The sequence below is a fragment of the Haemaphysalis longicornis genome, unplaced genomic scaffold, assembly GCF_048455015.1.
Source record: "Haemaphysalis longicornis isolate Haplotype H1 unplaced genomic scaffold, Haemaphysalis longicornis Haplotype H1 scaffold_9, whole genome shotgun sequence".
In the NCBI taxonomy this organism is placed as follows: Eukaryota; Metazoa; Arthropoda; class Arachnida; order Ixodida; family Ixodidae; genus Haemaphysalis; species Haemaphysalis longicornis.
Genome location: NW_027526460.1, coordinates 10,472,266 through 10,488,533, shown reverse-complemented (window position 1 = coordinate 10,488,533; position 16,268 = coordinate 10,472,266). Strand labels below are relative to the sequence as shown.

The window sequence follows — 16,268 nt, the reverse complement described above, 5'->3', positions numbered from 1 at the left end:
CTGGTGCCCAGCAACGAAGATATCGATAAGAGTTGGTACGCCATATTCGCTGGAAAGCAACGCTACTGAGGGCGAAAGAAACGCAAATAGATACATGTCCTTTATAATGTTTTGCTACAGCCTTCCGAAGCAACGCTTTTTTTAATTGGAAAGACATGACATTTAAAGAAGCATTAATATTGCGCCATTATTTAATCAGTGGGACCTTCTCGAAATAAATGAGACTCGGAGCCACCCTCAGCACCGGGCTACACAGGCTACACTCCATAGAGGAACGTGCCGTCCGTCGCAGGGCTTGCCGTCGACGGCCGAATGGGACTCCGGCTTTGAACGAAACGCCCTACCCACCCTGAGCTGCAGTGTGAGCTAGAAAAGAAAACGGAAGTTCGCAAGCAAGATCACCGCGATAATCTGTGGCGCCACACAGTTTAACGAAAGCGCGTCCCTTACGCGGGTTTGTGACGACACACAGTGACGTCAATCTGACGCTTGGGTTTTCTATCTCGGAGCCGCCGCGTCGACCTTGTTATATCTTCACCTCAGTGGGGCGCAGCTGCCTGAAGCATCTGCACGGGACCTTTGTCACGTAGACAGGCGAGCGGGAAAATGCTTGCAGGGGAGGGAGGGAGGGGCGGCTTTGCTACGCTTCGCCTGTTTTTTTTGTTTTTTTTTACGCGACGTTGTATGCGCGGTTTTCACACTGAAATGAGGAGATTATACGAGAATATGAGCATATGGGCTATGGAGGAAGCTCGTTCAGAGGAGCGGCGAAAGGCAGGGGCCTCATGAGGAAAGAAAAACCATGCGCGGAGAAGGCCATAAAAAAGGTGCGTGCATAACTTGCAGCAGCGTCAACCTACGCCCTAGGCTATACGTAAAGTACCTTACGTTCGTCACTGGACAGCGTAAATGATTTGCCTTGTACACTTCCTCGCCACGTTTGAAGCAAAGTTAGCGCTCAGCGTGGAAAACGTGATCTTCGAAAACACCATCGTACTGCGGCATAATGTAATTTCAATAAAACTAACACCTCATCATTCAAGGATTGAGGGCTGGTGGGTGGAGGGTGGGTAATGGTTACTTTGGGTTCCCGTTCGCCATCACCGTAGCCAGGTGAGAGGAGGAACGGTCTGAAAGAGGGGGGGGGGAGAACACAACGAGGGCTCGCTTTATCTATGTATTGCTGTTTTGATAAAAAAACTGACGGTACAACTAGAAAAAAATCCGCGAAGACTCCCTTCCCAACTAACGCAGGGAATTCACTGCAATTACCATTGCACTTAGCGGGCTTATGAAAATTCGCGTGCTAAGCAGTGAACGTCCCTATTAAATAGCCGCAAATCTGAGCAACGTTTCGACAAGTTCGTTTTATCTGAAAAATAGCGAAAAGCACAGTGGCTCACGCCCCGAGAGCCATTCACGCAAGAGGGCAACGAGGAAAGCAGAAGAGCGCCCGTCACGGCAATCGCACACGTCTAATGGCGCATCGTAAACTTCGCATGCTTGACGCATGAATTCTTCGCACGACGCCCACTTGAACTCTCCGATAGTTTCTACTGTTCACTCTGGACAGTTCTCCTTCACAACTGTAGACGAGAAAATTACAGACTATCGCGAAGCGCGTCCCTTGAGTAACTAATTGTATCCGCCGCGCCTGTGTAGTTGACAAAGTAATGCACGCACTATAATTTCATTTGTTACAGTGCCTTCGGCTGGAACTCACCGGTGGTCTTGCTCAATCTCATGCAGTTATATTCACCTACACATTGCCACGCTACTGAAACGCAATTACCCGCAGGGGTACGCGCGAACGATCGGTACAGCGCGAACTATCGGTACTGTCGTCGGCATGACCCTTTTCGAAAAAAAGGCATATCTCTCTCTCTCTATATAGATATATATATATATATATATATATATATATATATATATATATATATATATATATATATATATATATATATATATATATATATATATATATATATATATATATATATATATATATATATATTCCTTGACGGCTGCCAGAACGGATTGTGGTACTGTAAGCGCAGCAGAAACTCCATTTGCTTTCTATAGCCCACCGTTTTGTTAAAGCGCGGATGGGCCTTGATTTGGAAATACTCGCGTTCTAAGGCGTGGTGCTGCTGAGCGCAAGGACGCGGGTTCGAACACGGGCAGCTCTGATGGCGACGAAAAGCAAAAACGCCCGTGTGTTAGAGATTTCGGCGCACGTTAAAGATCCCCGGGTGGCCAAAATTAATCCGGGGCTTTCCACTACGGCGCGCCTCATGTGGTTTCGGCGCGTTAAACCCCATAATTAAATACTCGTGCTCTAGAACTGCACTCGTCAGGTGAGTCCTCCAAAACAGTGCTCGATGAAACACCGAAAGCAGTGTGCAGGTTTAATCAGTTCGTTTTCTCTGCACAGAGCAAAAAAAGAAAAAAAAAAAAAGAAGAACAGGGAGTGGGGGAGCGAATGGGTCAGCGTATCTATTTTATAGGAGGGCAAAACTTATTTGTGAGCTGGCAAATAAAAGGGGACAAACAGTACTGCGAATATGGTTTAAAAAGTTAATAAGTACGAGGACGCCAGGAGGCGAAACGCACGCGCTATCGGAGCCTTGCACCCTTATAACACCTGCCAGTACAAAATTCCCTTACCTATACAATTCCCCGGTGTACCCCCCCCCCCTTTTCCCTTTATTCGTCTACTACGTGATCCCGTGGTCTATAGGCACAGTGGTCCACCCAACCAGACCGGTAACGTTTATTCCATGAAAAAGAACAGATAAAGAACAATTCCAAGGCGCGCTCCAGGGCTACTTGTTCTGAAATTGAGACGTCCCTTTCCCCTGTCATCCATGTTACATGTTTTCGCAACATCGCTGCGTCGAATTGTGCTCCTAGTTCACGCGATTTTTTATTTCGGCAGAATATATTGAGCGAGTCGAGATACTGCGAAAATTCTTGCGCGCAACCATTTAGCGACAGAATCTCGTATTTAAGTGCGACGAGTGAGAGTGAAACCCGCAGCGGGTGTGACGGTCCTCCTAAGTAGTAATAGTGTCCCTTTACTTAAGGGGGTTCGCACCAGCAGCACGCCGGTGGTGGCCGCGGCTGCTGGAACGCAGTGCACGCTGGGGTAGGAGTGCGTAGTTTGAAATAGCTCCGATTATACGGACATGGTGCGGCTGTAAACACCGTCACTAGGTATGTTTGCACTTTGCCGTGGACACCGCGGTTGCTGTATGCCGCCTGAGGGATCAACGCGCAATTTGCTTCGATGGAACTGCATTGAACTGGAGTAGCAGACGGTAGGACGTCACGGAGAAACTGGAGGCTACCAACGTTTTAAGCACGTGTGCTGTCGCGATTGGCCGGTGTTGCACATGCTTCATGTGTGCTATTAATTGCCTAGCGGCGGTTTACCCCCGTTTCTTCGGTATTCTCCGTGGGGACATGACGGCGGCGGGAGCCCGACGAGGCCGGTGTACCCGAACGGAGCGCGCCGTGGGAAAATGCCACGTTCTCACCACTGCTCAGGCGGCGATATTGCAAGATTTCTCACGAGTAGCTCCAATGGCGGAGTACTTTAAAGCGTAGCCCACCTCGAGGCAATGCACTTCGTGTGTAATTTATCCTCATTGCACTCCTCGATACGCGATTGAAGCGGTTGTCGTTGGGACCTGCACAAGTAAAGGTACTGGCAGTAAACGCACGCGTGTTGATCACGCTCAAATGGGACGAAAGGCGCATACGCTTACGGGCGTTTTCTGGTCCCTCGCAGGGTTAAATAAATTCGAATTTGGCGCCTGACGTACTCCATCGGTAAGGATACGGCGCGCAGTTATAGCCCCTTTATTTCTGGGTTCCTTCGAGCCGCGGTGCGAACATTGTGTCGTATACCACCCCATGCTACCGTGATTGCGGCGCACAATTGCTCCGACCCTGCCCAAAAAAGAACGTAATGGAATAGGCGACGTTCATTGCCGAACGTCGATTTTAGTGGCGACGCTGACTGCGCAGCTTTCGCGCCACGCTATATGCCGGTACAAGGCCATTATAAAGCCAGAAATAGCAGCTGGAATGCTTGTTGTACCAACGGAAGTTGCCGCGCCCCCTCGACCACGGCGCAGGAGCTGCGCAGTTTTAATCCCCCCACAGCGAACGTTGCAAGAAACAGACTTGAGGTCGGAATAAGTTTCTTGGGAATAAAGGGGTTAACATGTGTACGCGCCAGGCCAGTACCATGCGGAATATAAAGTATTACATCTGCAGCCTTTTACTAGGATAGGATTTGGTACTAATAATGGTTAATGTTTGGTCGCGCAAACGCTGGAGGAGTCAGATTGTTTCGAAGACGAGCACTGATTATATATATATATATATATATATATATATATATATATATATATATATATATATATATATATATATATATATATATATATATATATATATATATATATATATATATAGAGAGAGAGAGAGAGAGAGAGAGAGAGAGAGAGAGAATCTGAAAAGATAAAAATTCACACAGAGCGCGAAAAAATAAGGTTGGTAGAGACAGAGACAAACGAGAAAGACGTAGAAAATAGAGGTAAGTTTACTGACGTTTCAGGGAGAGGACTCCCTTTCTTCAGAGTACAAAATAAGTTCGTTTCAGAGTTATATATATACAGAAAATGTAGCAAGGTCGAGGGCAAGGTAAGAGAGAGAGTTTGTACAAATGGATCATGGTTGGACCATGATCCATGATCCATGGAGCGCATGCCGTTACAGGCGGGCAGATTTCTGGGGAGAATCGTGAAAGATTGGTGATGCAGTCAAATTCCAGGCAAATGCCATACACGGGCACTGTGCGAAGCTGAACGAACCAAGGGAAATTACCGCGCAGTGCTGCTTTGGAAACGGTGAGGAATTTACCGCGGGGGAACGGCCGTCGGTGGTTGCTTGGCTGTCGTTTCGGGTGAATCACTGGTATTTTCAACGCCGACATCGCTTCTTCGCCAAGTAAACTTGTGTGGAAACCGCAGACGCACTCGGAAATCAACGCGAATAATGGCGTGAAATAAAGACGGAAAGCGATTGAGTCACTGAGTGCTGGTGCAAGCTACGCTTCTGAGACACGGAGGACAATGTGTGAATGTTATTTTCCGTCCCGCGGCTGTTTTCCGCGAGTAACGCACGTAGACAACAACAAAAAAGCGAACTTGAGTGCAGATATTCTCTTTTACATGCCGCTTTTATTTAGAAAAATACAATCAAGTGCGTACGTTACGTGTACTATGGGATTAAACGAACGGAGAGAGTCGAAGCTTCAGCCGGTTGGTACATAACTTTCAGATTAGAGGACAGCGCAATGAGCGAGACGAAGCGAAGACGAGACAAACACAAGCGCTTTGTTTGTCTCTCGTCTTCGCTTCGTCCCGTTCATTGCGCTGCCCTCTAATCTGAGAGCGAAGAGAGGAGCGGCAAGAAAAAATTCGTCGACAAAAAGCATTACGTGGAGATAAGTAATAAAACACACCCCATGAATTTTTCGGACAGCTCGCATATCCGTATATCAGCATATCGACAGTAAGATGCTGGCTCGGAGGAACGAGATTCGGGCTTGTTAGCACACGTTGGGTGGCATGAACGGAATAAAAACGCGGAATTAAAAAAGCAACATAAGGTCCACATAATAAAATATCATTTTATAATATTAAAAGCAAGAAAAGAAAACAGAAAGAACTGCTTGAGAATGCCGTAACTTGTTGGGTGAATTTGATATAACCCTGGCTATCACGCGAGTTATCGAATGACCCAGTATTGCTGCAATCGAAATGAAGCTCGCCAACAGCGGCGGTATTCCTTCTGTGACGTCACATAGGCCCACAAAGAACACCCAGCGTTTAGCGAATGTGGGTAGCAAAAAAAAAATGCTTTCAGAAATTCAAACTGGAGAAAAGATATAACTTGACTATGGCGCTAGCTGTAGTGGAGCGCTGGCTGATTCATTTATACTACCGATGCCTCGACATATGGACGAAAAAAAAAAAAAAAAAAAAGAAAACCTTTCGAGCGAACTGATATGTGCGTGGTGCACAATACTACGCTCGAATATTCCGTGGTCTCCTAAGCGGACACTAGTCGAGTAACACTTAGCTCGAATACCCGTGGTCATTTGATCTGTACGCGCTCATCCATAACGATGCACTGGTCCAAACTGAAGTCCCTTCATAATAAGCGTGCGAAGGGACTTAGTCCACACTACCACATCGGTTATGCGGGCAGGTGTTTATCGTATACAATCTGAACCAAGTCCCAGGCAGCCCGCAACAGCGTGCCTGCGAGTTGCGTGGCGGAAGACGCGGTATAAGCCCCGACCGGCGCGTGCACGATCCTCGGCATCCGTGACCTAGAACCGCGGTGCCCGACTCTCCAGGCATGAAGGCGCACATGCGCGGCCAAGGTCATCGGCCACTCCGGGACCTGGATACGGAAGCGGCGGCGCCACTTCCTGCTAGAGGAGTGCCCGCCCTCCACGTGCCTTCGCCAGCTTTGCCTGCACCACTCCTGGCTTTCGAAAGACAATAGTCTTTGCTAGGCTGCATACAGGCTGCACACAGGCGAATGTCACTCGATGTAAGCGCCCGGCAAGAATGGGCTTGAAGGCGCAGAACTGATTGATCGATTAATTGATCGATCGATTGATCGATTGAATTATCGATTGATTGAGGGGTTTAGCGCGCCAAAGCTACAATGGGGCTATGAGGCGCGCCGTAGAGAAGGAGGGCTCCGGCTTAATTTTCTCCACCTCCAGGGGCTTTAACGTGCACCGAAATATCGCGTTCTCGCTTTCCGCCTCCCATCGGAAAAGCAGCCACCGCGGCTGGGACCGAACCCGCAATGTCCTTGGGCTCAGTAGCAAGACGCCTTCAGCTACTGAGCCACCGCCGCGGCGGGTCGAAACTACGAACACTGCTGGCGTGGCTCCGAGCTCAAGCCTCCACGAGTTTAAGCCGCAGAAGAGCCGCTACTGTCGCCGCCATGCTTGAGCCGGCGGCCACCTTGCTCCGATAACCTATTTTTGTTCAGTAAAGGTCTCCCTCCCCCCCTCTCTCTCTGTGCTAAATGGACTCAGCCTCTGTGTCCATTTAGCACAAGGATGCGGGTTCGATTCCCGGCCACGGCGGCAGCTTTTCTGATGGACGCGAAAGGCAAAAACACCTGTGTGTACGATCCGTGTCTCCGTCTCCGTGACATTGTCCTCCGTGTCTCAGAAGATCTACAGGTTAAATATCCTCAAGATAAAGATCTCCAGGTGGTCCAAATTAATCCGGAGCCCTCCACTACGGCGCACACCATATCCCGTGTATCGTCGGCGCGTTAAACCCCACAATCAATCAATCAATCAATCAATCAATCAATAAATCAATCAATCAATCAAATCGGCGTTCATATAATAGTTCCTTTATTTTTCACCAAGAAAATGAGGGAGGCTGGGAAAAAAGGCTGATAAGCACTGGAAAACCTACAACTGGAACGATGCTGATAAGCAGCTTCACTAGCTCCGGCCCCCCAAAAGTACACTTTGGCGAGTATACAGCAAGCAGTGGTGCACATAATAGAAATCAAAAAGATATTGGTAGATCGATAAAACGAAACAGCCTTATCAACAGGGTAAATAAACAGCAAAAAAAAACAGCATTATCAGTAAGGATACAACGCATTTTTGTTTAAAATTATTAATAAGGACACATTTCAGTAGCTAAGATTACTTTAAAAAAAGAAAAAATGAACACCCGTATAACAACAAAATCAAGTGGTGAAGGTGAAAACAAAGTAACATGAATTTGGTTGTGAAGAGAAAGTAATTTATGTTTGAGGGGCAACGCACATGGTATCAAAACGTATCAGAAAATGATTGAAGGTTAATCTTTGAAGGCTAACAACACAGAAACATCTTTTCAGAAATTTGAGAAAAATGTACGCAGTTATTTTGTGGAGGATATTTACGGTGTAATGTTTTTGCTGCTATGTACTCCGGAAGTTTGTGTACTTAACATTTGTGTGCCGTAATTGGTTCGACATATTGTTACTTTCCAAGCGTCTGGATAACGAACTGACTGAGTATTTCTGAATCCGCCTTTCTTTCATTTAGACAGGAAAGCGGCAGCCCGCTGAGTTGGTTTTTACGATAGTAAGCGAAAAAAGTGGCCGCTAAGAACGACGCGTTCCAAACTGCGCAGTAAGGCGCCGGCACGTGGGAGATCCTGCTCGTGCTGTTCCAAGCAGGTGGCGCGCGAGCACTACGAAGGCGGGAAATTTGAATGGCATTGGACAAACCTCCGTTAACTTCAAGAGAGGAGTGAGACAGGGAGGTGAGGAGTAATGGGTGGTAGCAGTGAGCGGTAATGGCGTCACAGCCCGTTATGGCGAATCACTGCTATGCACTTCCGACAGCTTTCACGTTGAGTGGAACGGCTTTAATTTTTTGTTATTCAGACTACTAATTTGGCTTTAGCCTTTGTTTTCAACAGCATAGGCCTTAACAATGAGAGTGCATTGTTCTTTTGAGTGAAAGAATACAACAGCCACATTTTGCTTGAGCCAACCGTTTCTGAAAACGGAAAAAACTGCACACCGGGCGGGCGCTAAGACCTGCATGCAGTCGCTTACTTGAGAAAGCTACGTTCGAGTCGTCTGTCGCCTTGGACGAGTATTGTAAGTAGAAAGCAGTAACGCTATAAATAACGGCCCTACTCAAACATTACACCGCGCGCAGTTTGCCACTGGTTCATCGGCAAGTAAAATTTCATTCCTCCAGATAAAAATGCGTTTAGTGGCACGGTGTGCATACACCGACAGTTGGTGCATTTACTACGGTGCTGTGTTGGACTAGATAGGAACTGAACAGCGCGAAGATGGAACGGATATCGTGACGGGTGAGGGGATTTAGATTGCAGCCAGTTCAGTATACGCTTATCTTCTTGTGCAATCACTGCTTCATTTGTCGCGTCCACTTCTTGAATCTGTGGTTGTTTATCGTTTTTATGACGTAAAGTAGAACGACACATGTACTTTTCTATTTATTAGTACACTTAGCGTTCCCGGAAATAAAATGCTGCTAGTCGTACGAAACCGACTCGCCTTGCGAGACACAAAGCAGCGGCAGCCGAACAGCTGCCGCCACCAGACTCTCCGCTTTTCCACAGGGATCTGCGCATTCCCAGGCGTTGTCTAAACGGATGAACGCGCACTACGGAGCCACACGACGCTTCACAGCCAATGGGATTGCAGGCGCGTTTTACTGGTACAGGCAACGCCGGCTTTTTCGCTCGAAGGGCAATTTATTGATTTCGTATTTAAAAGAAACGCAACAGCGGGCGGCAGCACCACGAAGGTTGCCAATAAGCGCGCGTGAAATTGACGGGAACTCCAGCACGGATGCGATTGCACTAACAGCACCTCGAGTACCGCCGGGCTTGCGAGGCCGCGGTGCAGCATACTGCAGCGATCGCTTCGCGAAACTTAACAGGCTGGAGTAGTAGCGGCATCACCTTGTGTGGTGGTCTGAATATTTTTCCCGCGCTAGCTGCTGCCATTCCAAATGGCCTGAGAGTGCATCTGATCGAAGCACTTAGTGAGACCATGGGGTATGACGCTGCATTTGGCCTATTTAATCCCTCGCGGTTAGCATATCCACCTCGCATCTTAACGGCAGTACCTGCAAAGTTATTGCGGTGTACGCGCTTCACAGACGCCTACGCAAGCACCAAACGAAGGACAGCGCGCGCTTCGGTAGTCAGAGTTCCTTCCTGGACAAATGCTTATTAGGTTCTGCAGGAACATGCGACTTTCGCTTTACATTCCGAGCGGTAAGCGGAAAGAGCTAGTCATCTTGGTGATAAAGCAAGATCTTCTGCAAATGCATTTGATGAGCAAGTGAAGGGGTATTTCCCGCAACAGAAATCTGGACAAGCCAGGCACAGAGCGGTCGTTATAAAGTTCCCACAAAGTTGCCACCTGTCCGAACGCTTTTCCCTGTACGTACGAAAAAAAAAAAAAAACGCTCCCCAAATGATGAATGCTAGCAGGCCAGCGCGCTTCTTGGTTGAAAGAGTACAGCGCGGATGTAGTACTACACTGGAAAAATATTTCCAAACACGTTTACAAAGAAATACAAGCGTGTCAATCAGTCGACAGGGAGCCTAATTTATCAAACGTAGCGCGCAACTTCAGGGCGGTGACGAAGAGGCGGCTGGAATGGTGGTGGATGAAAAGTAGGACAGAGATGGGTACGCAGGGGGAGTAATCCAGTGGATGAAAATTTAGAACAGCGGGGGGAAAAAGCGATGGGAGTTTAAAACAGGGGTAAGGGGAGCTGGGGTGAGGCAAATCTCTTAGGTTAGTTCGTATACAGTAAGGCAAGTAAGTGGAATAAAACAAGCAGATCGGTTGCAGACAACCGACGGCCCGATTCAAAGGAAGAGCCACTAATCACAATCATAATCACATCGAGCAAAAATACGACTTAGCCCTCATTCACACAGCCGTCTCCTTCTCCGTCACGGCACCGTCACGCCAAGAAACCGTGACAGAGACGGAACCGGAGTAGCGTTCGTACTGGAGCTCTCCGTCAGTGTACAAAGTCGTCTGCCTAGTGATCAGTTTAGCCTAGAATTGAGCGTGCTTAATCGAAAAGTAAAGAAAATGGCTTAGATTTTTACGTGTGCTCACTTTTCGCTAAATTTATCCGTAAAAATTTGTTTTCTGATTGGCTGGTTTACCACGGAGCGTGGTCCCGTCGCGTTGACGGAACGGAAACGTAGAGCTCGACCTTCCGTCACCGTCGCGCCGTTTTCGGCGAGAAATCGTCCCAGAAACCGTCGCCCATGACGGAAGACGGTGACGGGGTGAAAAACGGCTGTGTGAACGAGGGCTTATACTGAATTCGCGATAAAAGTGCGCAGAAATAACGCTGTTAAATAGCGCAGCCTTCTCGACAGCAAGGAGCCCCGTTTCACCCTTGTAATAAAAGTAGGCTGAAGTAGCAAATGCACTAAAGTCTAAAGAGCGCCGAATAGCGGGTGGGTGGGGGGAGGATGCTGTTCTGTTAACAGGGCGATGTCGTGGGTTACCAGTCGCAGCGACGCGGCACAGCACAAAAACTGAGGCGTACAGTACGAAGTTTCCGCGCAGAGTAAGGAACCCCGAGTGTTTTTAATTCAACTCCGTATTTGCGGGCGTTTAACGATATATACGTACAGCGCACTCAGCGTTTGAGAGTGCGGCCTTCTCTTTGGGGAAATGCTTGATCGAGAAGCGACGCGGGTCATTTGAGGTGCCTTTTCACGCTGAAGGGCATCATGCTAGCTGCAATCAGCCTGCTGCGCGCTGGGCCCCCGAATATAGAAGATAGCGGGCACTCCCATATTCCGCAGTGATGACAGGCTGTAAAGAGGTACAGGGGGATTAAAAGAAATGCGAAAAAAGGAGCGCCCAGCCTCCCACGCATGCCACACCGTCTGGCTGCACTGTCAGTAAACTGCGCGCATGCGTAGTTGTCTCTGAGCGTTTGAGGGTGTGGCCTACGTTTATAAAAAAATGCTTGGTCAAGAAGCGACGCCGGTCGTTTAATTTGAGGGGCCTTTTCACGCTACATCACCACTGAGCAGGATGATCGTTGAAGGGCATCATGCTAGCTGCAATCAGCTTGCTGCGGGCTTGGCTAGCGAATGTAGTGGATAACAGGATGCCTAGTGGCGACAGAGCATAAAAAGACGCCTTAAAATAAATTACCGGCGTCGCTTCTTTATCAAGCGTTTCCCCTAACAGTAGGCCATACTCTCAAACACTCCGAAAGAACTACGCATGCGCGCAGTTTACTGACAGTGCAGCCAGATGCTGCGGCATTCTTCGGAGGCTGTGTACTCCGGTGTTCGTATTTCTTTTAATCCCCCCTGTACCTCAAAATAAATTAGAGGCGTCGCTTCATGATCAAACATTTCGTTTAAGAGTAGGCCTCATTCTCAAACGCTCTTGATGAAGTGCGCATGCGCGCAGTTTTTAGACTTTGCGGTCAGACGGTGCAGCATGCGTTTGAGGCTGTGCGCTCCGTTATTCGTATTTTTTTTTTCATCCCCCCTGTACCTTTGGCGAGCAGTAGGAACAGGTAAAAACAAAGGGTTTACAATTACCTGATTCTCCACCCCCTGGAAGCGTGCACCACGAACGTGTCGAAACGCCGTCTACCAACCGTTTAATCTCGTATTTGCCTGCTCAGAACAGTTCTGAGCGGCTCTGCAGCAGCTACGTGTTTTAGTTGCCCATAGGAGTTTCAACAGCGCGAGCAGTTTTGGGCTGTCCAGGAAGTGCTCGAAGCTGCTCTAGGCAGGCAAATTAAAGAGACCACGTATTCGCCTCGGTGGAACTTTGGCAAGGATCACAAACGCCAGGATGGCACTCAACCATCGGTCCCTCAGCAGCCGATTCCCCGCGTGCCAGTTTTCACACATCAGCGCACGCCCACCGAGAAAAAAAAAAGGAAAAAAAAAAAGGGAGCAAGAAGGCCGCCGCTCCGTCCTACTCACCAGATAGAGAAGTCCGTACAGCCTGAGCGCCCTGGTGAACGTGTTGTACCAGACATCGAGCCATGCCTGGCTACAGTGCGGCGTCCAGGTGTGTCCGATCTCGTAGCAGTTGTACGGCATAGAAGCGCCCAGGAACTTGCTCAGCGACATCTTCGTATTTCGCGGCTGCGGCACTCAGTCGACAGAGCGGGCGGCGGCAGCAGCGCCGACGACTCCCTCGCCACAAGCCGGCACAACGTTGGGATCCCCCGCCCTCGCGCTTCCAGTAACGGAACCTCGGCCGCTGGGAGAAGGGCACCGCCGCTACAGCCGGCCGTAGCGAGAAGAGGCAGCGGACCGCGGAAGCTTTTCGGCGGGCTTTACTACGCGAGCGGCTTCTAGCGAAGCCGTGACGCGCACTGAGTTCGAAACACAGAGGCCACACACCGCTTCTTCCTTCTCGTCTTCGAACATGCCCGAGGCGAGTAAGAAAGGAGGAGGTGTATGACGGATTCGCGCGGGTAGTAGCCGATTTTCCGCCAATGGTGCGCGCGCTTCCCCGTGTCACGCGTAACATGACCACGTGCGCGGGCCGTTCCTGTGACGATCGAGAGAGTGAAAACGAAAATATAATGCTGAAGACAACAGGGAGATAATTAATCGACAGACAGAGTGAACGTCGCGCGATGATTACGCGGGACGCACCGCGGGCAAGAGGAAGTCCGAAGAAACGGGCACATTCTGAACTCGGCCTTTCGTGGTTCTTGTTTTATCTCTCTTAGCTGCCCATCGCCGCTTTTTCTGAGGAGGCGCATCTTGGCAGGGGAGGTGTTTCGCAGGCAGGTTGAGATGGCAGCTGGGTCACGACGGAAATGAGTTTTCCGCGTGTCCGAGCTAGATGTCTACAAGATTACGGGAAAAAAAAAGCGAACTAGGGACGGGCAGCGGCGGTAGGAGGCAGCAGAGCAGGAAGTGCGCGAGTAAAAACGGAAAGCACCCTTCGCAGCATTACGTAACGCTGCTGCGCTCAGCAGAGCGCAGCGCAAGGGGCTTCGGTCGGTGGCCGTTGCTAAAAACGGACACAAACGGCGTTCAGGTGGACGACGTTGCGAAGGAAGGCTTGGCCGGCCGTCAGACGGCCGTTACGAAATCACGTACTTAATCGCGGCAAGACGCTGGTTTTTGGCATTATCAACGAACCTCGCTTGATGAAGGACCGCACTGCGGACGACGCCGCGAGTGGACGAGTTGAGTTTATTTAGAAGCAACTACCGTACACGAATCTGACAACAAGGAAACAGGCGAAGTGTCATTTTTGGGCCTGAGCTTGGGCCTTCTTCGCTTGACTCCGGTGCAGCCCGAGGAGAGTGGCGTCGGCCTCCAGGAGTGTGAGGTCCTTCTCGGCACCCAGGAAACGAGATGACATCTCCATGTCGTTCAGCCGAAGCCGCACCTTGGCACCTCGCACGTACTCACTGCGAAAAGGACAAAACACACCTTATGTAGATAACTGCCGTGATGGAGGGCCAACGACAAAGCTGCAAACGACATCTCTGCCGCGGAGTCTGCGTGGAGGCGAGCTGTGCTGAAAAATTGTTAGCTTGTCCTCAAGCGACTGGATCAAGTTGTACAGACCACAGGTTGGATACAGTAGTCCACCGAGGCCTGTCAGATCTTGGTCTTGCACGAAACCACTGTTCAAACAGATCTCTGCGCGCCGGTGCACTGAACAAAGATGTTTTTTTCTGTGGAGGACCTGTACCCAGAGTTGCAGCCAGGTACGTAGCACCAGCCCTCAGTTTTCTTCTTTCCTTGATGCGGCATCTCTACGGCAGCTCAGAAATGCATGGCATCCCGACACTGCGTTCTACGGCAGCCGGCGACGGCAGCGCCCCCTGCAGCTGCGCTCCTGGCGGCAGCGGCGCGCCGAGGGACACGGCCGCGCCAGCGAAACGAGCCGCGCTTTTTACACCTCCCCTTCCAGACTCCCTATCTCTGTTCCCTCCTTGCCTATCTCTCCTCGCCATCGGGCCGCTACTCCGTGCCGGGCGCTCCGCCAGGTGGCGACACGGGTTCCGCTCACGTCTCTGTTCCCTCCTCGCCCATCTCTGGGCAGGAGGGTTGGAAGCTGGGCTAGTTGGAAAGACATATGCTTGGATGAAACCAGCGCGAACTTAAACAAAGACAAAGGAAGTGGAACACAAGTTGTATCTACGTGCGTTTGATATAGCATGAATTGTGATTAAAGGGTCCCCCATCATCCCATCTTTCTTCACATTCTACCAAGTGCCGCGGAAGTAAACTTAATTTTCCTGCCAACTGACATTTTATTTAGGCACCGTGAAAAAACGCCTAGCGAAATTATGGAAGCGTTACACATAGCAGGAAGAGGAGACAAGTGTGTCAGCCAAGAACACGTGTGTCTTCACCCAAAAGAGATCGCCTTGACTGTAGCCGGTGTCTATCTATTGCCTTGTCACCGTGGCTTTTGTAAACTTGTTTTGCTCATGCGCAGTCTTTTATTGCTTTGTGTTAAGTGTTTATATTCACACTTGATATTAAACTTTAGTTTTTAGACCAGCGGCTGTCCCTGTGTTCCACTTCCTTTGTCTTTGTTTAAGTTCGCGCTGGTTTCATCCAAGAATAAACCAAATCTCTCCACGCCATCGGGCCGCTGCTCCGTGCCGGGCGCTTGCGGAAGGGTGTGGTTTGCCCTCTAGCTCTCAAGGGCAAAACTGGTCTTCCCGCGAAGACTGCCCGGAAGCGTAGTGTAGCTTTCGCTACAAAAGCAAAAGAAAATATAAGCGCGCTGTCTCGCGCTGTCAGCTCAGAAAGTAGGGTGCCAACCAGGATGCGCGTCTCTCCCTCTTTCTCTGAATGAAACGTAAACCAAGCGAGGTTGACAGGATCTATGCATGCGGCTTTACTATTACGCCTACAAGTAGTACAAGTTGCGCCACGGCGGAACGTGTAGGCATCACAGTTAAAACCGCATAGATCCTGCCAACCTCGCTGGGTTGACGTCTCATTCAGAGAGAGGGAGAGAGGAAAACTTGCGTCCTGCCCGCACGAAGCCGCACTGCTGCTGTGGCCCGCTCTGCTGCTGCTGACCACGGCACACCGGTCGGCAGTTTGTGTTACGGCCGTTTCCACGTTTGACTGCTTCCATCGCCTCCTGCATTTTTTCAATGCCAAACGAATCAGCCCCGAGCAGCCAACCAAGCCATTTCCCTCTACTCCCCAACCCCTCTTCCCCAATGGACCTTTTTCCAGTAGCGATCTGCGCATGCGCGGGCTGCTGGTCCGCCATTCTTGGCAGTAGCCTCCGGCAAAATAAACAAAAGGGCGCCCCCCCAGCTTTCTGTTTGGGGAGAGGCTATGCTGTCCAGAGCTGCGCGTTTTTATTTTTTCTCTTTCAACAGCTCGAAGTGGGTTCGTAAGTGCACACAAAAAGGGCTTTCTAGGGAAAGGGGCAAATACATTTGAGGCTGACACTGGAAGCACATACAAGCCAGTGGGGGAGTAACAAAAATAAAAAAAAAGTAAAGAAAAAGGGGCGCTTCAACCACTGCAAATTAGTCACGGGAACGACGCCTGCTACGGTGACATTCACGTGAAAGCCACGGGTGACCGGTTGGTGCGGAAGGGGCTACAGTACCAGGATATTTTATGTGGACGAGTTCTACGAAAGCTCGACGTTTT

The 16,268-nt window shown here is 49.7% G+C and overlaps 3 protein-coding genes across 3 annotated transcripts in view; 1 reads left to right on the top strand and 2 right to left on the bottom strand.

Moving 5' to 3' along the window:
• Window positions 1-13,085, bottom strand: part of LOC144152326 (transmembrane protein 135-like) — a 29,207-nt gene extending 16,122 nt beyond the window's left edge. Inside the window, exon 1 of the mRNA XM_077683588.1 lies at window positions 12,588-13,085. Within this exon, the coding sequence (XP_077539714.1) occupies window positions 12,588-12,737 (150 nt within the window). The 5' untranslated portion in view covers window positions 12,738-13,085. The remainder of the gene's footprint in view (window positions 1-12,587) is intronic.
• LOC144152327 (5'-deoxynucleotidase HDDC2) overlaps window positions 720-16,268 on the top strand; it is a 27,818-nt gene continuing 12,269 nt past the window's right edge. The window contains exon 1 of the mRNA XM_077683589.1: window positions 720-827. Within this exon, the coding sequence (XP_077539715.1) occupies window positions 735-827 (93 nt within the window). The 5' untranslated portion in view covers window positions 720-734. The remainder of the gene's footprint in view (window positions 828-16,268) is intronic.
• Mrps28 (mitochondrial ribosomal protein S28) overlaps window positions 13,803-16,268 on the bottom strand; it is a 7,365-nt gene continuing 4,899 nt past the window's right edge. Inside the window, exon 2 of the mRNA XM_077683592.1 lies at window positions 13,803-14,041. Coding sequence (XP_077539718.1) covers window positions 13,876-14,041 — 166 coding nt within the window. The 3' untranslated portion in view covers window positions 13,803-13,875. The remainder of the gene's footprint in view (window positions 14,042-16,268) is intronic.